This window comes from Schistocerca serialis, chromosome 5 (assembly GCF_023864345.2).
Source record: "Schistocerca serialis cubense isolate TAMUIC-IGC-003099 chromosome 5, iqSchSeri2.2, whole genome shotgun sequence".
In the NCBI taxonomy this organism is placed as follows: Eukaryota; Metazoa; Arthropoda; class Insecta; order Orthoptera; family Acrididae; genus Schistocerca; species Schistocerca serialis.
In genome coordinates this window covers 142,319,768-142,345,337 of record NC_064642.1, presented here as the reverse complement: position 1 = coordinate 142,345,337, position 25,570 = coordinate 142,319,768, and the positions used below count along the sequence as shown (strand labels likewise).

At 43.9% G+C, this 25,570-nt stretch overlaps 1 protein-coding gene across 1 annotated transcript in view; it reads left to right on the top strand.

Annotated features, from left to right (window-relative positions):
* Positions 1 to 24,763, top strand: part of LOC126481802 (trichohyalin-like) — a 60,663-nt gene extending 35,900 nt beyond the window's left edge. Inside the window, exons 4-5 of the mRNA XM_050105758.1 lie at positions 17,651 to 20,190; positions 24,717 to 24,763. Of these exons, the coding sequence (XP_049961715.1) occupies positions 17,651 to 20,190; positions 24,717 to 24,763 (2,587 nt within the window). The remainder of the gene's footprint in view (positions 1 to 17,650; positions 20,191 to 24,716) is intronic.
* Positions 24,764 to 25,570: the final 807 nt, after the last annotated feature.

Sequence of the window (25,570 nt, the reverse complement as noted above, 5' to 3'; positions counted from 1 at the left end):
TTAAGTCGGGGGATGCTGAGGGAATTAGATTGGGAAATGAGACACTTAAAGTAGTAAAGGAGCTTTGCTATTTGGGGATGATGATGGTCGAAGTAGAGAGAATATAAAATGTAGACTGGCAATGGCAAGGAAAGCGTTTCTGAAGAAGAGAAATTTATTAACTCCAAGTATAAATTTAAGTGTCAGAAAGTCGTGTCTGAAAGTATTTGTATGGAGTGTAGCCATGTATGGAAGTGAAACATGGACGATAAATAGTTTGGACAAGAAGAGAATAGAAGCTTTCGAAATGTGGTGCTACAGAAGAATGCTGAAGATTAGATGGGTAGATCACATAACTAATAAGGTGGTACTGAATGGAATTGGGGAGAAGAGGAGTTTGTGGCACAACTTGACAAGAAGATCGGACCGGTGGGTAGGACATGTACTGATGCGTCAAGGGATCACAAATTTAGTATTGGAGGGCAGCGTGGAGGGTAAAAATCGCAGAGGGAGACCAAGGATGAATACACTAAGCAGATTCAAAAGGATGTGGGTTGCAGTAAGTACTGGGAGATGAAGAAGCTTGCACAGGATAGGGTAGCATGGAGAGCTGCATCAAACCAGTCTCAGGACTGAAGACCACAACAACAACAACATTTCAAATGAAAAAGAATTTCGCGTCCAATATGTAATTAGAAACAACAAGACGTGTATTATTCATGAAAAATAATGATGAGTTTCATAATTACGAAATGTAGGTATTTCAAATTGAACGTGAAGAAAAAAATGAGACTGGGGAAATTTGAACAAACGCATGAAATACCGCGTTTGTTTTACATTCCATTATACTACTGCGCTACACGTTCAATGTGAGTTTGTGTATCAACTGAATTTTTCCTCCAATATCTATCATACAGATCATACGACATCTCTTCATATCTGTTAACGTATTCCGTCATTCCGTCCCGCTGCACTTCTTTGTGTACTCTTTTTTGCTCCCTGTTTTTACCTGGCATAGTTTTACATACTCCAGCGTTACTCTAGAATAGCGGGTTAACTTCTTCACAAGAAGACTCTTTCGAAGGAACAGTTTTGCACTACCTTACTAACTAATGTACACGCAAAAAGAAGGGACTCGCCACGAAGGAATAATACGTGAAGGACGGAAATCGGCATGTGTGAGGTACATGTAGAGGCAAACAAATGATAACAATTTCAGAAAAACTGGTTGTCCCGTTCATCTACAGACACACATATTATTACAGTTTTAGCAAAAATAGATTATTTATTCAAGAGAAAGAGCTTCGCCATTGAGCAAGTCAGTAACGCATTGTCCCCCTTCTGGTCCTTATGCAAGCAGTTCTGTTAACGAAGGATTTCTATTAGCCCTCGTCTTTTTACGCATTTGATCCTCTGCTGCTTTCACTATTTCATCTCTCAAAGCTATCCATTCTTCTTCTACTGTATTTCTTTCCCCAGTATTTGTCCCTAATGCTCTCTCTGAAACTCTCTACAGCCTCTGGTTCTTTCATTTTATCCAGGTCCCATCTCGTTAAATTCCTGCCTTTTTGCAGTTTCTTCAATTTTAATCCACAGTTCATAACCAATAAATTCTGGTCAGAGTCCACATCTGCCCCTGGAAATTTCTTAACAATTTAAAACCTGGTTCCTAAATCTCTGTCTTACCATTACGTAATCGATCTTAAATCATCCAGTTTCTCCAGGCCTCTTCCACGTGTACAACCTTCTTTCATGATTCTTAAACCGAACGTTGGCTACGATTAAGTTAAGCTCTGTGCAAAATTCTACCAGGCGGCTTCCTTTTTCATTCCTTACCTCCAGTGCATGTTCACCTACTACTTTTCCTTCTCTTACTTTCCCTACTATCGAATTCCAGTCCCCCATGATTATTAAATTTTCGTCTCCCTTAATGATCTGAATAATGTCTTTTATCGCATCATACATTTCTTCAACTCTTCACCATCTGCAGAGCTAGTTGGCATATAAACTTGTATTACTGTATGCAATTGGCAGAGCTGTTGGATGTCCTCTTGACGGACATCGTGCCAAATTCTGTCCAATTGGGGCGTTAGATCGTGGTGACACCCACCCAAAATCCTCCAGACGTTCTCAATTGTGGAGAGGTCCGGCGACCTCGTTAGCCAAGGCAACGTTTGGCAAGCATGAAGACAAAACAATAGAAACTCGCGTCATTTGTGAGTGGGCACTATCTTGCTGAAATGTAAGCCCAGGGTGGCTTGCCATGAAAGGCAACAAAACTGGCCATAGAATAGCGTCGATGTACCATTGTGCTGTAAGGGTACCGAGGATTATAACCAAAGGGGTCCTGCTATGAAAACAAAAGGGCAGCCCAGACCATCTCTCGTGGCTGTCGGACCATACGGCAGTCTAATTAGTATCCCACTGCTGTCCAAGGGGTCGCCGGGGCTCAGTTCGAAGCGGAACTCATCACTGGAGACAGTTCTCCACCACACAATGAGATTCCAGGCCGAAGACTTGTCTGGAGTCGCCCCAGACAGCGATGGGATACCAACCTGAATGTCACCCGCCATACGGCACCACAGCCGCGAGTAATGGTCTGGGTTGCCAACTCATTTCATAGCAGGACCCCTTTGGTTGTCATACGTGGCACCCTTACAGCACAGAAAAACGACGACGATATTCTACGCAAGTTTTCTTGCCCTTCATGGCAAGCCATTTTGGGCTTAAATTTCAATAATGCCAGCCAGCACACGCCAGAGTTTCTACTGCATGTCTTTGTGCTTGCCAAACCCTACCTTGTTCAGCAACGTCGCCGATTTCTTTCCAACCGAGAAGATCCAGAGCAGTATGGGCAGGATCCTCCAACCATCTCGGGTTTGTAAGGTCTTAGCTCCAGCTGGACAGAATTTGGCACGATATCCGTCAGGAAGACATTCAACAGCACTGCCAATCAATGCCAAGCTGAGGAACTATTTGTATAAAGGCTGGAGGTGGATCAAGGCATTACTGACTTTCCCAGTTTGTGAAAGTCTTTCTCTTGAATAAACCATCTAATTTTTCTGAAATGGTAGTCATTTGTATGTCTGCACATGTACATCACATCTGCCGATTTCTCGGCTAATCCCTTCATGGTGCATCATTATTTTTTGTATTACCATGCATTTCCGCTATTGTTACACCTACAAGCGATTGTAAGTCATCGGTGCATTTCAAATCCACAAGCCTTGTTTAATCTAGATGATTATACCACTGATTATCTCTAGTGTAGTGAAAGGCTGTTAATTTCCAAGATTGACACAAATCTGCACTTAATATTTTTCTTCATATTTTTCCTGGCGTTTATCCCGTATCTTCGCGCAGTCAGCATGTTGACTTTTGGGACTGGCAATATTAACGATGGAGGATGGCTGGATGCCCTACAAATTTACATTTCATAGAGTATCAAGGCGACTGCACGGCAATCAGACTTTCGTAATTTTTTATATTCAAGGTACGTGAAGTTCACAACTCAAATACACCTCTCCCAAAGCAGTTCGCAGAAAATCGACTTTAAGTATCCTGATCACTTTCAATACCCTAAAGTAAGGATGGTGTTTTTTAGTGTCGCTTATTGTGTGGGACCTAGGTTCGAATCATGGTGAAACCACATTTGCGAACATTAGTACATGTTCTAGGAGCATATGCGTGAAACATAAAAAAGATAAAAATGTGTAATTCTTAATTTGTTTCAATTATACTATCTTCATTGACAATCTTTTATCTTAGATCAGTAATTAAGAATTTTTGTTTACAATGCAAACTTGATTTTTGTGTTTTAATTCTATAATTAGAAATAGGAAGACGTGAATTTCTCATAAAAATGACAGTTAGCTGTATTAATGTATGTTTGATAAGTTTGAGTTTCAAATGATGGAGATATTCGAACTAAACGGAAAAAACGAAAAAATAATGACCGGAACGTCACCCGATCTACCTATTATAAGTCTCGTGCGCTTTATATATTCTACGCTTCTTGGAAAGCATCTTTGTTTACAAATTTGTTTCCACCTGGAACCGAACCGAAGCCCCCCACCCCAGACTGCCAGCGAGCACTCTACCACAGAGGCACACCGCTCATCGAAAAATATGTACCTAATTTTAGCATATTAAACGTGGTTGGAATACTTCAAAGTCGATTTTCTCTACAGTTTTAGAGAGTTGCATCGAAATGCTTTGGGAGGGGCATACTTGAGTTCCGAACTTCACATACCGTAAACATAAATAACTACAAAAAGTTGTATTGTCATGTGATACCCTTGTAAGATGATCCTCCATTTACTGCACAATGGATTCACAACAGAAGTTTGCTATTTTTTACTCTTGGTGTGCAAATCCACACGTAATTTATAGAATCAAGTACGTCACTGCAAAAAGAAAGGACCATTTTCCGCACTAGAAGAGAAGAAAAAAGTGTGAAATTTCAAGGTCGAAAAGAAATCCTCTCGAGACATAGAGGCCTCTTCAAGTTATATGGTGTGCCATATGCATCTGTAGAGCTGAGAATTCTGCAGTCCAGTTGATATGGCTGCATAATAACGTGAAAAAGGGAAGACGACGACTTCCTTGGTTCAGTAGTAGGCTGTTAAAAAGTCACTGCTACCGACCGGTTTGGTGTGGTTTGGGGGAGTTCCCACACACTAGTGCAATGCTGACCTGGCGATACATTTTCTCCCACCAATCCAAAAGCTGTAGCTTCCAATACGTATTTTATTCAACTTTAGTTATGCCAGTAAAAATTAAAAAATATAAAGTATGAAACTCATGCAGTAAACCCATAAACATTATCATATGTGACGTTTTGTATGCAAAAAGTGATGCACACATCATCAAAATTGAATAAGTTTTTTTTCTCTGTTCCTTATTTCTCGATTTCAGAAAGCATTAACATGGCAATTTTTGTTGGTAAGCAAAAGGATTTTCTCAATCGTTCCAACTTTTTGTGTGTTTAAGATTTTTAATAGTTAGTGTCAACCAAAAATTTATGGAATATGAATAAATTTTATGTGAATATTTTCTAGCTGTTTTCATTACTCGTTGTTTACTATGGACTTAATCATACGAGGATATAATTTTAGATCCATATTCATATTAATGATATAAGATGATGAGCTTTGCATATAGTATTGAAATGTGCTTAGCGTTTGGATATCAAAGTAATCTTCCTTAAAAGTAATAATAAATAACTATCAGTCACTTGAGATGCAATAAGTTTAGATGCGATAAGTTTAGCATGTTCCCTGTCAAATCTAGTTCTTGGGGCAAGACAAGTTTTTAAATTCATCCAATCAGTTATATAAAAAACGGCAATCTCAATACCTTGCCCCTCTCTCGGATAAAATTCTGCTGACGCACTTTGTGGAGATGTCCGTTTACGTTGTACGCCATGGTCATCGAGAAAGCCATTGCCATCAAACATACAAAACACGAACCTTCTGCAAGCAGGTGAAGGGACAATGCCATATAGTCCTGATTGTAGGACAAATCGCAATTATTCTCCCCATGGTCCTGGTTGGGTTGGACGTAATTCATTCAATGAAGATTTATATTCCTCTTCTTTACCTCTTCGTTGCTCGACTAACGTCTTGGATGCTGCACTGAAAGGCTTCGTCTCTTCATTGCTTGATTATTGCTACAAGCAAATATAAAAATGTAACTTCTCCTTTTTTGATTAATATGCGAACACTTTTCGTATATTCTCCATGTATCGTCCGTCACAACAAAATATCAAGCTTCTGCCAAATAAAACGTCCATCATTACTTTACATACAAGTCTACCCAAAGAACGAATGAATATGGATGACATTTAATTTGACTTCAGTATTCTCAGAGGACTTCGTGCTTCTCTAAAGTAGGCTGGCCATGCTAGTAGCAAAGTTACTGCGACTTTTGTCTCATATTGAAGACATGCTTTCTTACTCGACGTGTAAATAAGATAACAAATCTTATTATCTGCAACGACTTGTTTTATGGTTGTCCTCTGGGATGGTATGTAGCATTACATCTCGTAGTGTGTAGATTAGTTTGATGCACAGACGGAAACCTCCTGGAAGACAGCATCTACTCCGTTTTCCATGATACCACAGCCATTCCCCACAAGGAAATTCAGCAGCCTCGCACTTACAAGTTTTGTTCTCCTGTCACAGCCTAGTTTGCACAGCATTTTACGACACATTGTTTTTCCTGAAACTGAAAGCTACAGTCTTAGACACAAAACATGGCCGCCAGCCGGCCACCGCAAGTCCGAATCAATCACTTAAAGTAACCAATAAATCGGTCACCCCTTAGAATTCAGTGTTAGGTCATATGCACGATTTGGCAATATTGTAGAATATGTCTGGAGGAAATGTTGTCTCTCTCTAAAGCTGTTTCCATGGTGTTTGAGCTCCTGGTATAGCGATAAGACTCGCGAAACGAAGCCACGAAGTCGCGAGTTCGACTCCACATGTTTCCCTAGTTTTTAAAACGCATTTCTGCTAAAGTTATCAGTCTGAAGGAACCTCAAACTTAATATGTTTCACTTTCTAACCAACCAGCAAGAGCAAAAACTTCCGGAAACAATTTTGCGAATCTGCTCGTGATTAGGTCAAGATCAGAGCAGTATACGCCGGGCAGTTACCCGCCGCACCGCGGTCACAGGCTGGCGACAACCAGTGACAACCGACGAGCCACTTCATGTAGATCGCTGTCCGACCAGGTGACCGGGGCCGGCGCTATGACTGCATTTATCAATTGCAATTTTGTTGTTTGAAGTTCTAGTATTTAGCTTGCAGTTACGTAGTGGATTTTTTTAATACTTGGAACTTGGAGGAACGTTGAATAAGCGTTGTAAAACAGAGTCACAACTGGAATGAAGTCTCACATTTGCGACATATTTTTCGCTTTGGCTTTAATAGAGGAGGCGAAGGCACTGGTGGCAGCTAGAATCCTATGTACTGAGTGTGTGGGCGAGTGATTTCAGACAAAACAGGTAAGGAAAGGATTTTCTTGTTTCAAGAAAGATTTTCCTGGAATAAATGTGTTTCAGCATCGCGCCCTGGCAAGAACAGTGACAAAACTCAAAAGTGCAATACTTGAGAGAAATATCAACTTACAGAAACCGTTCTATAAAAGTAATACTGAAATAGTATAAGCACTCCGTCTTCAGGCCACGAGTGGCCCACCGGGACCATCCGTCCGCCATGTCATCCTCGGTGGAGGATGCGGATAGGAGGGGCGTGGGGTCAGCAGACTGCTCTCCCGGTCGTAAGATGGTATTCTTGACCGAAGCCTCTACTATTCGTTGCATAAAAACAAGAGGGGACTGCCGGATATCAGTAACGTCCTGCCACGATATTCTCCCGTGTTTTTATGGAACAATCAGTACGCCGGGAAAGCCTTAAACGCTACTATTCGGTGGAATAGCTCCTCAATTGACATCACGAGGCTGAGTGCACCCCGAAAAATGGCAACAGCGCATGGCGGCCTGCATGGTTACCCATCCAAGTGCCGACCACGCCCGATCTCACGGGAACCGGTGTAGCCACTGCGGCAAGGCCGTTGCCCCACTGAAATAGTATAAGCTTGGTTTAAATTTAAGTACTGTTGGCAGTAAATTCTATTACTTTTTCGAGGAGTTGTGAGACTGCTCAAGTATTATTCAGTGACAAATTACCGTTTATTGACAGTTTTCGCATTCCTTGCCACAGTGCGATATGAGGTGGACTGTGACCATTTAACTGTCGTGCAACATTTGCATTCAATAGGCAAGGTTCAGAAGTCGGGTTTAGGAGTATTACATGCTCGAATTCAAAGATACCAAAATTAAACGGCAGAATATTACTGCACATTTTCCTGAACAGCATCACTTCGCTCATTTGCATTCCTTTTCAGTGCTATTACTGGTAACGAGTTATGATGAGCGTATGTTAACTTCTTAAGTAGACGTTAACGTCTGAGCCCTAACAAAAGACGTCTACTCGAGCAAAGGACACTGTCAACATAACATTTTTCGACCTCTTGTGGCGTCGGGTATCTTTCCGGATATCAACGCAGCTCTTGCACGATATTTCGACAACTTATCTTGTTGTCTTGCAAAAACATCTTGCAAGAGCAATATCCAGCAGAATACCTGACACCTCAAGATGCAAACAGATCGCCGGGAAAGTATGAAGAATTAAATAATGTATTTCATATGGTGGCTGAAAAAGTGTTTTGTGTACAACGAACACTATTCCAAGAGTTTTTTCAATGGCAGCTCGTATTACATCTCGGCGCAGTGTAAGGAAAACGACCGACAGAAATGGCCCGTATTTTGGTACTACACGATAATGCGCTTTCCTGATGTCACAAACAAAACTGTCCAGGAGTTTGATTGTGAAGCCATACCTCATGCACTTAATCTTCTGACCTTACGCCCACAAATGTTTATCTTTCCCTCTCCTTATCGAACAACCGTGAAGAAACTTTCTTTCCAGACGAAAAGGAGTTCATACCTAGTTTGATGACATCTTTAATTCAGAAGCAGAAAGTTTCTACTGGCACAAAATCGGTAAACTACCTGAGCATTTTCAGTCTGTTTTAGATAATGTGAAACATTATACAGGTGTACCAGTAGGAGTGGTAAATATTTAGGGATATAACAGGAACGATCATTCAAAGCAAAAAAGTCTAGTAAATATGGGCACTAAGGTGCTTACCTTAAGACTGATGAACATTTGTTCAGTAGCAGAGATGTGTTCCACAGTAGTGAAGCTGATCAAGTGCTCATAGCCCTTAACGTATGCTCTTTAGAGCTCACGTTTGCTGGTCTTTTTTCTTGTTTCGGTCCATACTACAACCTTGCACAATATGGAAAGCAAAGACATTGCAGTAGAAGAGATTTGTTTTACAGTATCGAAGATGAAGATGACATCTTAAGGTATTATGTTACAGCTTGTGCCTACTGGACTTTTTTTTTTTTCTTCAAATGATCGTTCCTGCCATATCCCTGAATATTGGCCACCCTCTCATGATACATTGTGTTGTTGATGATTAATAGCTTTCTAACTTCTAGCACTGAGTTCAATAAATTGATGCAAAATTATATTAAAATATGAACTGTACTAATACAAATGAAATACAACATAAGACAATAACCTTGTAATGAAAGTCTACTTTAATAAAACATGATGTATCTGTAATACGAGTGTGCATTTGTTGGCATAAACCGTATTCCTCCTCATGATAACGTTGCAGATGACTCAAACACAGCGCCACTCGAGTATTGGGCTGTTCGGAGGTCGGTTGGTGCGGAACCCCTGTTCACAGATTTTTCGAAAGTCCCAGTGTTGATGCATTGTGGTGTGGGCGGTGCCCACGCTAATATCCAGTAACCGATGGATCTCGTCCAAGATGGTTCTGCAGCTGTCCAAGACTAAAGCATTCATTTCCGCGACCATTTCCGATGTGATGACACGACGAGCTTGTCCAGGACGAGCATCGTCTTCCAGTGACTCGCGCCGCTCTAGGAATCGCGTGCGCCATTCCACAACACTTGACTCAGACTGTACGCACCGTACACAGACTTCATCCGTCTATACATTTGACGGCCTCCAACTCCCTCCGCCGTCAAAAACCGAATCACTCTTCGTTGTTCCTGCTTACTCGTCTGCATGTTCGGTAGTGGACGACAACTTGTGTAACCACCTTCTCTTCGGCGTGAAACCACATTGGCGCTATGCAACATCAAACGGTGCGCACGCGTCAGTCTCTCTGCCAGGGTGCCACCTTACGTGTAAGGCAAAGGTTGACGCACTGACCAGGTTTCATTTGAATGAACCTTATAATTCATAATGTTCGAACACAGTATATGTTCCAAAACCCTACTGCAAATCGACGTTAGTGATATGGGCCTGTAATTCAGCGGATTACTCCTATTTCCCTTTTTGGGTATTGGTTTGACTTGAGCAGTTTTGCAGTCTTCAGGTTCGGAACCTTCTGTGAGCGATCGTTTGTATATAATTGCTAAATATGGTGTCTTTCCCACCCTTTCGTTTTTCCTCTCCTTCCCCCCTTTTATTTTCCCATCATCTGTCCAGGTTCCCCCCACCTGCCCTCCACTGTGATATGTCATATTTGCCAACTTTTTAGTGCAGTGTTCAAGTGAATGTTCAGTGTTTTTCGGCTTTCCTAAGTGTTGCGAACAGATATCATGCTGTCGCTGGGTGTGAATTTTATGTCTCTTGCGAACAGAAACCAGACTGTCGCCGTGTTTTCTAACTGTCTGTCTATTATTTTACCTGTTTGCTTCATATGTATTTTATGAGCATCATCATCCCTTTGTTTCTATGTTTTAAGTTCCACGATTTTTTTCCGCCATGTTACCATTTAAGTCTCCGATTTTATCGCCTGTTTTTATTATTTATTATCTTCCTCTTGTTAAAACAAATTCTGTAGGCTGAAGAGCGGCATACTGCGCTGCTGCCAGCCCGCCCCCTTCGGGGGAATCGAAACTCAATAAAGGGAAAAAATGGTGTCTTTAGGTACGGATCTTTCTATGAGCGAGCATTATAATTGTTAAATATGGAGCTGTTGTATCAGCATACTCTGAAAGGAACCTGACTCGTATACAATCTGGACTGGAGGCCTTGTCTTTATTAAGTGATTTAAGCTGCTTTGCGGCACCGAGGATATCTACTTCTGTGTTTCTCATCTTCGCTGTTGTTCTTGATTGGAATTCAGAAATGTTTACTTCGTCTTCTTTGGTGAAGGAGTTTCGGAAAACCGTGTTTAATAACTCTGCTTTAGTGGCACTGTCTTCAGTGACTTCGCCGTTGTTATTGCACAGGGAAGGTATTGACTGCGACTTTCCACTGGTGTGCTTCATATATGTCCAGAATGTCATTGGGTTTTCTGCCAGATTCCGAGAGAGAGTTTCGTTGTGGAAATTATTAAAAGATCTCGCATTGAAGCACGCGCTATAATTCGATCTTCTGCAAAACTTTGCCAATCTTGGGGATTTTGCTTTCTTTTAAATTTGACGTGCTCTTTCCGTTGTGTGACCTGCTCTTAAATGTTTCAGTATCGTCACTGGAACACTCCAAAAAAAGGGAATCCCTCCTAGTGATTGAGCTTTTTAGTTTTCAGTACGCCCAAGACAGTAAAGCACCAATAACTGTGACAACTATTGACTTATGATCTTTATTTTGCAGTTGGTGCATGTGAGTATTATTAGTAACAACACTGTAGTTCCTCAACATAGTTACAGGAACGCGAGTGACATTTCTATGGAATAACCAGAGTGAGTTTCACTGAAAGTGTGACATAAGGTTGACAATTTATGATTTTGAGTCCTGGAAAGTCGTTCCACGACAAAAGTGCAACTAATCCCGTATTTTACATTGCGATTTATCTGTTCTAGACAGCACTGGGACAATAAGGGGGAGACGCATACCACTGTTCATCTCTAGCTCTGAGGCAATGTGGTCGGGTATAGAGCGAAGACAGCTGTGTCTCGTGGTTCCAGTCTTCCTGAAGCTCAGATTTTTATTCTTTCTGTGACAGAGCTCCAAGCAGCCATATCAAAAAATTATAAGGAAATCTTAAGACATCTTAGCCATCAAAAATCGTCTCTGTTGTGGATTGGCAAGAGAGCCAACCCACTATGAGAGGAAGCCGAAAGGCACGCGTTTTAGCTTACGCAGGCTGGCGTGAGGTCCGGAACAGGGCAAGGAAATTAGACTAGCAAAAAACGTACGTAGCTGCTGGAATAGTTAACTTTAATCCATAATTGGTGAACATCGCTCTTGACGGTACATGTTTTACAGCATCAATAGTAACTGGTAATAGCGCTTTGCTAGGTCGTAGCAAATGATGTAGCTGAAGGCTATGCTAACTATCGTCTCGGCAAATGAGAGCGTAATTTGTCAGTGAAGCATCGCTAGCAAAGTCGGCTGTACAACTGGGGCGACTGCTAGGAAGTCTCTCTAGGCCTGCCGTGTGGCGGCGCTCGGTCTGCAATCACTGATAGTGGCGACACGCGGGTCCGACGTATACTAACGGACTGCGGCCGATTTAAAGGCTACCACCTAGCAAGTGTGGTGTCTGGCGGTGACACCACAGTCTCAAAGACGCAAGAAACGTCGATACTGCCACTGAAAATGCGTGTTTCCAAATCTACCAACATAATTTTTGGTAACTGCGAATTCTCGAGTTTATTTACGAAATAGGAATTTTTCATTCTACCTGAGTATGAAATATGACAGCAAGTAAACATAGACCGTTTCGAAGTAAAAAATGTGTAACATCCTACTAATTCGTGCCAATAAAGGCACAATCATACTGCATATACTTCAGGTTTTATGAAATTAATCTTTTGTCATAAAGTTATGGTGGTAAGCTGTAACTGATTTCTATTAGTACAGTTCATATTTTCATAGAATTTTGCATTAATTTATTAAATTAAATGTTAATAGTCAGAGACAAATTAATTGTCAATAATACAGGGTGCCCAGTGAGAAACTGACAATATTCCGGGACATGACAACAGCCATCATTCGAAGCAAAAAAGCCGAGTAAGCATGAACTGCAAGATGCATATTTCAAGAGCTCTGAGGTCTTCTTTCTCTTCGCTGATGTATCTCTTCTAATCAACTAGTCAAGGTTTTCATTTTAGGGCTACGACTACTAGACAACTATTTCTTGTTTTTGACCATACCACCTCATTCCAAAATCCAGAAACAAAGGGCTTACAGTAGAATAAATTTCTTTCACAGTATCGAATATAAAAAAGTACTCATAGCTTTTAAAGTCTGCATCTAAGAGCCCATGTCTACTAGACTTTTTTGCTTTGAAAGATCGTTTCTTGTCGTGTCCCTGAATGTTTACCATTTCTCCTGGGCACCCTATATATTCTTTCATATTATCGAAAGCAGTCCGACAATGCTCAGGTAGATTACCGATTCCATGCCTGTAGAAACCTACTGCTTCTGATTTAACATATCGTCAAATTAGGTTAGAACCGCATTTTCCTCCGGAAAGTACTTTTCTTGAGGATTGCTCGATAAGGAGCGGGAAGGATAAACATTTCAGGGCATAAGATCAGAAGAATAAGTGCGTGAGGTATGACTTTCCAAACAAATTCCTGAATATTTTTGTTCGTGACGTCAGCAGAGTGCATTATCGTGTAGTACCAACATACGGGGCATTTCTGTCGGTCGTTTTCCTTACACTGCGCCGAGATGTATCTCAATGTTGACAACTAATACGAGTTGCCATTGAAAACACTCTTGGGAAGGTGTTCGTAGCACACAACACACTTTTTCAGCCACCATATGAAATACGTTATTTAATTCTTCAGATTTCCCGACGATCTGCTTACTCTTGAGGTCTCGGGTATTCTGCTGGATATCAGCGTCGTTCTTGCACAATGTTTCGGCAAGACAACAAGTGAAGTTGTCGAAATATCGTGCAAGAGCTGCGTCGACATCCGCAATGATACCCGCCACCTCAATATGTAGAAATATATTATGTTGACACTGCCGTTTGCTCGAGTATGTCTTTTGTTAGGGCTCAGACGTTAACGTCTACTTAAGAAGTTAACATAAGCTCATCATAACTCGTTACCAGTAATAGCACTAAAAAGGATTGCAAATGAGCGAAGTGATGCTGTTCAGGAAAATGTGCAGTAATATTCAGCCATTTAATTTTGGTATCTTTGAATTAAGAGCATGTAGTACTCCTAAACCCGACTTCTGAACCTTGCCTATTGAATGCAAATGTTGCACGACGGTTAAATGGTCACAGTCCACCTCATATCGCACCGCAGCAAGGGATGCGACAACAGTCAATAAACGGCAATTTGTCACTGAGTAATATTTGAGCAGTGTCACAACTCCTCGAAAAATTTAATACAATTTACTGCCAACAGTACTTAAATTTAAACCAAGCTTATACTATTTCAGTGGGGCAACGGCCTTGCCGCAGTGGCTACACCGGTTCCCGTGAGATCACCGAAGTTAAGCGCTGTCCGGCGTGATGGGCACTTGCGTTGGTGACCATCCAGGCCGCCCTGCGCTGTTGCCATTTTTCGGGGTGCACTCAGCCTCGTGATGCCAATTGAGGAGCTACTCGACCGAATAGTAGTGGCTTCGGGTAAGAATACCATCTTACGACCGAGAGAGCGGTGTGCTGACCCCACGCCCCTCCTATCCGCATCCTCCACCGAGGATGACACAGCAGTCGGATGGAGTGCTTATACTATTTCAGTATAAGTTTTATAGAACGATTTCTGTAAGTTGATCTCTCAAGTACTGCATTTTTGAGTTCTGTCACTGTTGTTGGCAGGGTGCGATGCTGAAACACATTTATTCCAGGACAATCTTTCATGAAACAAGAAAATCCTTTCCTTACCTGTTTTGTCTGAAAGTACTCGCCCACACACTCAATACATAGGATTCTAGCTGCCACCAGTGCCTTTGCCTCCTCTATTAAACCCAAAGTGAAAAGTATGTCGCAAATGTGAGACTTCATTCCAGTTGTGACTCTGATTTACAACGCTTATTCAACGTTCCCAAGTTCCAAGTATTAAAAAAATCCACTATGTAACTGCAAGCTAAATACTAGAACTTCAAACAACAAAATTGAAACCGAGCGAGGTGGCACAGTGGTTAGCACACTGGTTCAAAATGTCTCTGAGCACTATGGGACTTAGCTGCTGTGATCATCAGTCCCCTAGAACTTAGAACTACTTAAACCTAACTAACCTAAGGACATCACACACTTCCGTGCCCGAGGCAGGATTCGAACCTGCGACCGCAGCGCTCGCGCGGTTCCAGACTGTAGCGCCTAGAACCGCTCGGCCACTCCGGCCGGCTAGCACACTGGACTCGCATTCGGGAAGATGACGGTTCAGTCCCACATCCGGCCATCCTGATTTAGGTTTTCCGTGATTTCCCTAAATCGCTCCAGGCAAATGCCAGGATGGTTCCTTTGAAAGGGCACGGCCGACTTCCTTCCCCGTCCTTCCCTAATCCGATGAGACCGATGACCTCGCTGTTTGGTCTCTTCTCCCAAAGAACCCAACCCAACCAACAAAACTGCAACTGATAAATGCGCTCATAGCGCTGGCCCCCCCGTCACCTGGTCGGACAGCAATCGACATGAAGTGGCTCTTCGGTTGTCACTGGTTGTTGGCGGCCTGTGGCCGCGGTGCGGCGGATAAACTGCCCAGCGTATACTGCTCTGGTCTTGATGTAGCCACGAGCAGATTCACAAAATAGTTTCTGGAACTTTTTGCTCTTACTGGAGGGCTAGAAAGTGAAGAATATTATGCTTGAGGTTCCATCAGACTGATAACTTTAGCAGAAATGCGGTTTAAAAACTAGGGAAACAGGTGGACTCGAACTCGCGACTTCGCGGCTACACTTTGTGCTCTTTATCACAAGACCACCAGCTGATAACGCTACTGGAACAGCTCTAGAGGGGGACAACACCTCCTCCAGACTCCTTAGCATTCTACAATGGTGTGAAATCGTGCACATGTCGGGACTTAGAATTCTGAGGAATGGCTGGTTTTACTCGAACTTAGTCTCTCCAGTGGCCTGTTTTTTTTTCTTTATTGTTATTTGACTCCTTACAATAAGGTGGCAAGTTTTACAGAGAAAATACAATGGAGACACAGAAGATACAGAACAAAGTGGGGGGCAAAAAACAGTAGGCACACAAACAAATAACACGAAGCCGTTCACATTCGACGAAAAAAAACACGAAAAACTGTCGGCACTGCGTAAAACACTGACGACTTAGACGGTACAGGTGAACGAAGGAGCGTGACGGCGAAAAACACTAAACCTCTAACACGTTGGCACACACACGAGAAACTGATGGTGATGGTCTCCAGCGCGAATGTCCACTTAACGTGTGCAAGTCCGGGGACCTGCCAAGAGGGGAAGAAGGGGGTGGGGGAGGGAGAGGGGAGAGCAAAGACGCCAATGGCAGAGGAGATGGTAGGAGGAATGAAGGTATGGGGATAGGGGAAGCCCGGGGGAGGAGCAGGGAGAAAGGGAGGAGGGAGGGAAGGGGGAGAGAAGGGAGAGAGGGTGCCCATAGGAACAAACACAGGAGGAGGGAGGGAGTATCAAAGTTGGTAGGAGGGGTAGATGGAGGGGAGGAGGGCATCATCAGGGAGGGGGAGCTGGCGGAAGCCACCTTGGGAGAGGGTGTGGAAATTCAGACGCGACAGTGGACGAGGGTGGGAGAGGATGGGAGAGACAAGCGGGTGAGGAGGATCGAGTTTACGGGAGGTGTAGAGGATCCGTATCCGTTCGACGAAAAGGAGGAGGTGGGGGAACGGAATAAGGTCGTACAGGATCCGTGTGGGGGAGGGGAGATGGATGCGATAGGTGAGGCGAAGAGCATGGCGTCCTAGGATTTGAAGGGATTTGCGAAAGATAGCGGGGGCGGAGATCCAGGCAGGGTGGGTGTAGCAGAGGATAGGGCGGATGAGGGATTTATAGGTATGGAGGATGGTGGAAGGGTCCAGACCCCATGTACGGCCAGAAAAGAGCTAGAGGAGATGGAGTCGGGAGCGTGCCTTGGCTTGGATTGTCCAGAGGTGGGGGGTCCAGGAGAGGCGACGGTCAAGGGTGACGCCAAGGTACTTAAGGGTGGGGGTGAGGGCGATAGGACGGCCACAGATGGTGACATAGAAATCGAGGAGGCGGAAGGAAGGGGTGGTTTTGCCTGCTATGATCGCCTGGGTTTTGAAAGGATTGACCTTAAGCTACCACTGGTTGCACCAAGTGGTGAATCGGTCAAGATGGGACTGGAGAAGGCGTTGGGAGTGCTGCAGGGTGGGGGCGAGGGCAGTGGCGGGCCGGTGCCCAGGTTTTGTGTTGAACACTGTACCTTAGGGACACGAGCACATATGCTAGATCTGTAGTAAAAATTACTCTACTCCTAACATTTTATATATATTGGCGTTGTGTAGTACAGCATAATAAATTGCAATTATTCATATAACATGTGAATTAGACTGAAGCACAAAAGAACCTTGTTCGGGAGCCGCTACTAATTCCCCTTTTCTGCAGTACCGTAACCACTGTCCATATGGTCTATTGCAGAAACATTAATCAGACTCGTAATTGCATGTGTCATTGTCCCGCCGCTACTAAGTATGAAATGAATTTTACAGCTAGAGTTTAATATTGGACATCCACCTCCCGCGGCCCCTCTAACCTTGTTTACATCTGTAGCCCGATTTGTAGCGTGGCACGTAATCGAAGTTGTGTTCAGGATAATAACACGGTTTGTGAGTTAGCGCAGCCAAGTAATGTGAATTTTAAATATAGGTCTAGATAATGGAGTGACTTGCAGTATAGAATAATGTGTACGTTCATGCCATATTTAACATATTGTCGTCATTAAAACGAAAACCGCGCCGCGAGGTAAATTCAGAAAACGTATGTCAGATAATGGACAAGTCTCTGAAAAGTATTTTGAAGCGCATTATGTACATATATCGTACAGAAACTATGAACAATGCAAGTTATCCGATTAGCTAAATACTTTTTCCATCTATCTTAAAGATTCTATAAAGACACGAATGTATGTGGTAACTCTACTTGTAGCATATTATACGTGTCTGGCACTAAACTTGTTGTTTTGCTGACAGGCGGGCGATGACAGCGGTGTCCCGTGCAAGGCTCCGAGAGCAACTCGAGATGCGGGAACAGTGCCGGTGCCGTATAGATGGCAGCCGCCGAAGAGGCAAGGGTAAGGGCAAGGGAAAGGGCAAGCGCAAGCGCAAAGGGAAGGGCAGGGACAGAAGGAAACAAAAGGGCAAGGGGCGGCCTAAAGTGGTCACCAGCAAGAAACCGCCAAGTGGAGCCAGGGCAGCGGGTGCGAGAGCCAACGAGAAGTGGAGCAGGGAGTTTGCGGCCAAGTTTGCAGCGCACATCTCACGTTTCCTGAGCTCGCAGGTGGGGGCAGGCCGGCCGCAGACACAGCGCGAACGCCTACTGGCGAAGGCCATCCTGCAGCGGCTGGCAGCTGCCGCAGGCAAACCACCCAAGAAGCCCGATGAGCGTCAGCGCGTCGCCAAGCTGCTCGTTGCGCTCTCTGAGCGCCTTGCTGTCTGGGTCGACCTCGTCGTCAAAGACGCGCAGAGCATCTCAGGCTCCTTCTCTGAGTCCAGTGAGGAAGAATCTGAGGAGGAGAAACCCATCAAGAAAGGCAAGAAGCCAGGGAAAAAAGAACCAGCGAAGGGAAAGGCCAAGCCAGCGGAGAAACCGAAAGAGAAAGGTAAGGCTAAACCAAAAGGGAAGCCAGAGCAGAAAGAGGAGGACGAAGAAGAAGAAGAATCTGATGAGGGGGTATCCAAGAAGAAAGGTAAGGCAAAAGAGAAAGCAAAAGAGAAGGGGAAGGCCAAGCCAAAAGAGAAAGCCAAGCAGAAAGAGGAGGAAGAAGAACCTGAAGAGGAGGTAGCAACGAAGAAAGGCAAGAAAGGAAAGGAAGCAAAGCCTACAGCGAAGAAAAAGAAAGATAAGAAAGAAGAGGAACTGGAAGAAGAATCAGAGGAGGAAGTGGAAGTAAAAGAGAAGAAAGGGAAGAAGAAGAAAGGTGCTGGAGACGAAGAAGAGGAAGCAGAAGGTAAAAAAGCAAAGAAGAAAAAGAAAGTTGCAGAGGAAGAGGAAGAAGAAGAGGAAGATAAGAAAGGTAAAAAGAAGAAGAAAGGTGTAGAAGATGAGGGAGAAGAAGTCGAGGATAAGAAAGAGGAGAAGAAGAAGAAGAAGAAGAAAGGTGCAGAAGAAGAGACAGAAGAAGTGGAAGAAAAGAAAGGAAAAAAGAAGAAGAAAGCTGAAGAAGAAGTAGAAGAAGAAGAGAAAGATAAGAAAGGGAAAAAGAAGAAAAAAGGTGCAGAAGAAGAGGCAGAAGAACAGGAAGATAAGAAAGCACGAAAGAAGAAGAAAGGTACAGATGAAGACATAGTAGAAGTGGAAGATAAGAAAGGGAAAAGTAAGCAGAAAGTTATAGAAAAAGATGAAGGAGGAACAGAAGCTAAGAAAGGAAAGAAGAAAGATAAAGGTGCAGAGGAAGTGGAAGCAGAAGATAAGAAAGGAAAACAGGCAAAGAAAACCAAAAGTGAAGAACCAGTGGATGATGAAGGCCAACAGCAGGAAACTGCAGAAGAACCAGAAGAAGAGCCACCAGACGACCAGCCAGATGAAACTTCAGACGAACCGGCAGATGAACCGCCAGATGGCCCCCAAGAGGGGGCCACTGGACCCCCAAATGAGCCCCCAGAAGGCCCTCCGGACGAATCGTCAGAGGGAGAAGAGGGAGAAGGTGGAGAAGAAGGCGAGCCTGGAGAGGAAGGCGAAGAGGAAGAAGGTGAAGAAGGAGAAGAAGAAGAAGAAGAAGAGGGAGAAATTATAGAGGGAGAAGGAAAGAGAGAGGGTTCTGAAACTACGTACGTGGTGACAGCGGAAGGAGACGGATTCAGAGTGGAACCAATCGAGGAGCCACCTCCTCCAGAACCTGTAGTCGAGAAGCGGGTGTCGGTGCTCAGTGCTCTAGTCTCGCTGTATCCCCAACAGGCAATGCCCAAGGTCTCATTATGCAAAGTACTACAAAAGCTCACATTACGTGCTCCAACTACTGACGTTTTGTCTGCTGACGGAGACGGGGAGGACGTGTCGGAAGATCGTAGAAAGGTGGAGGCGGCAGTAGCACGTAAGCTGCGCCGGATGGCCGAATTAGAGGACGGCATTCCACTGCAGCAGGAGACGCGGGACGCCATCGTCGCTCTGTCCAAAGCTGTGGCAGCCGACCTGCAGCCAGAACTGGACATCCCGCAGCCTGAACCACCACCTGTGCTAGATGCCACTGAATACACCCAGTGGCTGGACGGCTGTGTCTCACTGGCGCAGGAATGGGCCCGCTGGATCGGCGATTCGGTAGACGCCGTGTGCGACATCTCCAAACGCAATGCCGAAGTCCAAGAGGGCGAGGCGGCCGACCTGGAGCGCGCCGAGTGGTGCGCCTTCATGGAGACGATGCGTCGCGGAGCCTACAGCTGGTGCAAGACTGAGGAGGACATAGCAGCAGCAGCTGCCGTCTGGAAGGGCCGGCTGGAGGCTGTCCAGCAGCAGGAGGAGGAGTCTGGCTCCGAGGAGGAGAGCGATGAGGACGAGAGTGGGAGCAGCGAAGAGGACGAGGACGAGGAGGATGACGAGGATGACGAAGAGGATGAGGAGGAGGAGGAGGACTAAAAATGCTTTGTGTCTCAGTAACCTAGTCTTGTCATTACATGTTTTGAGTGCTCCGCGAAAACTGAAATAAATTCCACGAACTTCTCGCTTCTATGTATATAAAATTGATCTTGTGTGTGTGTGTGTGTGTGTGTGTGTGTGTGTGTTTGTGTGTACGTACACTGACTAACCAGAAGGTTATGACCACCTACGCAATAACTGTCCAACTTTGACACAGATAACAGCGGCGAGGCATCATGGCATGGAAGCAATGAGGCCTTAGTAGGTCGCTGGAGGGGGGAAGCACCACATGTGCACACACAAGTCACCTCAATTACCATAAATTCCAGGGAGCGGCAATGACCTCTGACGCCATGTTCAATCATGTCCCAGATGTGTTCCATTGCATTCAGGTCTGGCGCATTTGGGTGGCCAGTTCTAACGGTTTGGACGAGTTAAAGTGGTGAAGTATGTGTGCAACTTTCCCACTTCTTTTACACGAGTCGACTTATTTATGAATGTGCAGTCAATCTTCTTCGCTGGTTAGATGGCTACTGGAATCTCTAAAAATTCCCTCTCTGAAGAATGACGCTAGTTAAAGGAGCATATAAGACTCTCTCTCTCTCTCTCTCTCTACTTGTGAAATAAGTAGGTACTCGAAGCAATACTTTTAGTTCACTCTCAGTATTTTTCAACTTCCATAAAGAACAACTTGTCATTTTTTACATAAATATTTGACTTCTTGTCGTCCGTGTCGTCTCCTATTAGACACCATTAACTTACATTTACAACGGAGTTAGTTTAACAGTCACGTATCTGCTACACAGATATCAGAAACATGTCTTGCCTCTAGCAAGTCCAAGTTAAGAATCTCTAAAAAGTCTTCTCAGTTCAACTGTTGTTTTGTCACTAACAACAGTCACCACTACAAAACAGCACAGGATAACACAGAAGTTCCTTGGTTCTTCCGTGTGCTTTCACTACGACTTTCATAGATCGATCGACAAGGAGTTGTCGGTGCCGTTCGACCGCTGTGTCTACAGTTTTCTCACGACAAACTTCAGACCTGCACACACAGACAGGTGACGTACAGTAGAAAGGGTTCCTTTTTCCCACTCACATCTAAAATATCGTGTGTTCGAGGCGGTGGAAGGCCGAGTGGTTCTAGAATTTACGCAGAAATTCTCGAATCACTACATATCCCCCCTCCCCCCCCTCCCCCCTCAGATCGAACACACCACATTTTATTCATAATCATTATGTACATTAATATCACACATAATAACAGCTCACATTTTAACAGTATACATTTCTTTTCTTTCAATAACTGTGAACAACCTTTTGCTTACTGTTTAGCTATTCTTTTCTCATTCTACTTTGATAATAAAAAGTGAGCATTTCAGTCAAGGTTTTAGTCAGCTCTTTTAATATATAGGAATCATGAGGGCTATATTGTCCTTTTCTTTTTTTCTGCTGTCTTTCCAATCGTAAACACCAGGTGTTCATGACACATGAGTAACCTACTTTCTGTTCTCACCTTTTGTACTACCTTTCCTAAGTATGTACTCATTTATTATCTCTTGTAGTTGGGAGAAACTCTGGGCAACATGAAAGTGTACTTTTTACACTTGTAAACTTACATAAAACGTAATAATGCTCGTTGTGCATAGAATTCATACTTTCTACAACAATTCCTATAAAATGTGTGACTTCTGTCGTGATAATGCCCCCTCTGCTAGGATCACTACCTATACTTTGCCTGTGCGTTGACCATATGAGTGCACTTCCTCTTTCTATTCCCATTTATAAAACATTCCTATTTTTTAAGCCACAAGTCGTCCTATCTCCATGTAGGTACGCCTGCCCTATATGCTTAGCAAATGCCGGGTACGCCCTGCTTATCCTTTCTGAGTGGGTCTCATGGTTCATTACCCCAGTATACGTTCCTATGTATACTATAATTAAATATTTTCTGGTAAAGCTACAAATCTACTCTACACTTTGGATACTCCTTAATACTTCATTTAATCCCTAGAGTCCTCCTCTACTTCTCAACTTCTATACTCTTAGTCTACCTATGTCTACCTATAATTCAAGTCCTACTATCCTACAGTGCATCAGAGTATTTATTAAACTGACATTCCATAATGTTTATCACAATTAATTCCTCTCTGACGCATGTTCTCTTTCATTACTCACGCCTCCTCCTTATGTATACTCAATGTAAAATCGTCACAGTTTTAATGCATATATATATATATATATATATATATATATATATATATATATATATATATATATATATATATACTCCTGGAAATGGAAAAAAGACCACATTGACACCGGTGTGTCAGACCCACCATACTTGCTCCGGACACTGCGAGAGGGCTGTACAAGCAATGATCACACGCACGGCACAGCGGACACACCAGGAACCGCGGTGTTGGCCGTCGAATGGAGCTAGCTGCGCAGCATTTGTGCACCGCCGCCGTCAGTGTCAGCCAGTTTGCCGTGGCATACGGAGCTCCATCGCAGTCTTTAACACTGGTAGCATGCCGCGACAGCGTGGACGTGAACCGTATGTGCAGTTGACGGACTTTGAGCGAGGGCGTATAGTGGGCATGCGGGAGGCCGGGTGGACGTACCGCCGAATTGCTCAACACGTGGGGCGTGAGGTCTCCACAGTACATCGATGTTGTCGCCAGTGGTCGGCGGAAGATGCACGTGCCCGTCGACCTGGGACCGGACCGCAGCGACGCACGGATGCACGCCAAGACCGTAGGATCCTACGCAGTGCCGTAGGGGACCTTACCGCCACTTCCCAGCAAATTAGGGACACTGTTGCTCCTGGGGTATCGGCGAGGACCATTCGCAACCGTCTCCATGAAGCTGGGCTACGGTCCCGCACACCGTTAGGCCGTCTTCCGCTCACGCCCCAACATCGTGCAGCCCGCCTCCAGTGGTGTCGCGACAGGCGTGAATGGAGGGACGAATGGAGACGTGTCGTCTTCAGCGATGAGAGTCGCTTCTGCCTTGGTGCCAATGATGGTCGTATGCGTGTTTGGCGCCGTGCAGGTGAGCGCCACAATCAGGACTGCATACGACCGAGGCACACAGGGCCAACACCCGGCATCATGGTGTGGGGAGCGATCTCCTACACTGGCCGTACACCACTGAATAGTGCACGGTACATCCAAACCGTCATCGAACCCATCGTTCTACCATTCCTAGACCGGCAAGGGAACTTGCTGTTCCAACAGGACAATGCACGTCCGCATGTATCCCGTGCCACCCAACGTGCTCTAGAAGGTGTAAGCCAACTACCCTGGCCAGCAAGATCTCCGGATCTGTCCCCCATTGAGCATGTTTGGGACTGGATGAAGCGTCGTCTCACGCGGTCTGCACGTCCAGCACGAACGCTGGTCCAACTGAGGCGCCAGGTGGAAATGGCATGGCAAGCCGTTCCACAGGACTACATCCAGCATCTCTACGATCGTCTCCATGGGAGAATAGCAGCCTGCATTGCTGCGAAAGGTGGATATACACTGTACTAGTGCCGACATTGTGCATGCTCTGTTGCCTGTGTCTATGTGCCTGTGGTTCTGTCAGTGTGATCATGTGATGTATCTGACCCCAGGAATGTGTCAATAAAGTTTTCCCTTCCTGGGACAATGAATTCACGGTGTTCTTATTTCAATTTCCAGGAGTATATATATATATATATATATATATATATATATATATATATATATATATATATATATATATATGGGTGTGATACTTTATGTAAACTGGTACAAACCCTCCCATCTACATCACATCTCATAAAAGTATAAAATATTCTGTAAAAAGTAGAAAATCTATATGATGCAGTTGTTTAATTATATCTTCTGCTAACTTAATATTTCCTTCAGTTCACCAAGAAAAATATGCGTCAAGAAGTATAAATTGGAACTTTGGCCCAATTATATTACATTCAGTATGAGAATAGTATTCTCATGAATTCAGAAATTATTTAGAAAGTTATGTGCCAGGACACAGTTCTCCATATTTACACAGAAATATGTGACAAATAAAGGGCTTACCAGGCAGCTTTCAAGAAAACCAGTGTAGAAGTCATCGTAATGACAACATATATCAATAGAACATACAAAACTGATGACTTGATCTCACAAAGACATCTACACACAGGTTTGCAAAGAAACTGGTGAAGAGATTACATACAAAGACCATTTCAAGCAAAAACATGACTAAATATATGTGGAAACTGCGCCGATCGAAATGGAGGGAGAGAAGAGCTGACCAGGCAGACTTAATATATCTTGTCCCAGAGCTGTGCCAAATAACGGGGATCAGAGACAACATGTGTACAAATTTCCACCTCATGCTGCAGCCGAGCAAAGTTGGGACAAGTCAGGACAGAAGGGCCTGGTGACAGGTAGGTGTGAATGCACTGTGCAAATCTCTACCTCATGTGTGCTCTTGCAGGGCAAATAAGAGTGGTACCAGAGGCACGTATGCAGAAGCTTCCTTAGCTCCACGAGAGATCATATAGGGAGCCAGAGGTTGTTAGTAGTCTGACTGAATGGAACAAGGAAATCCCCCACCAGGAACAATTGTGGACGACATAATCACAAATCGTAGCTGGTACGATTTTTTTTTTCATAGAATCTCTGAGTATGGGATGATAGAGTAGTTTAAGATCTGAAGGAAGGGAATTCGGTGCAGGATAACTGTTATAGAAGAAACACCGAAAACAAATCGGGATCTGACGGTTGTCACTCCGCCCATTACCTCAGAACGTTAACGTCCCTGGGTGATATGTACAGCTTTACATCTTTTACATTGTACTTTCCCTTCTCTGATCGAGTTGCAGGGTCTACTAAAAATAATGTCTTAGGATGGATTACCGTTTGCACCCAGTATGGTCTTTCATATTTTTGGAAAAATTTGTGTCTCTTTCTTCAGGACTGAGCTCTGAAGATGTTGTTTTACTTGAACTAGGTCATCGACCTTGTACTGAGGCTAACAGCTTTTCATTATGTTTACTTGTCTTTGTTGTGCTCTTTCAATTAAATTCTTTGAAGATATTTCCTGATTCAGTTCTTAATCGACAGTAGGTTGTCCACGCCAATTAAAACATTTAATCAGAGGTTCTCCTACAAAGGGTTTGACTATTACTTCTCAAGGGGTCAACCCAGTCGATAAATGTGGTAAGTCATTTAGAATAAGTTCAAAGTCTTTAGTTGTCCATAAAGTATGTTTTTCATGGCGGTAGGTACGGCAAAGTTTTCCAATTTCCTTAATTACTCGTTCACACTCGAGGACTGGTTATAGTTGGA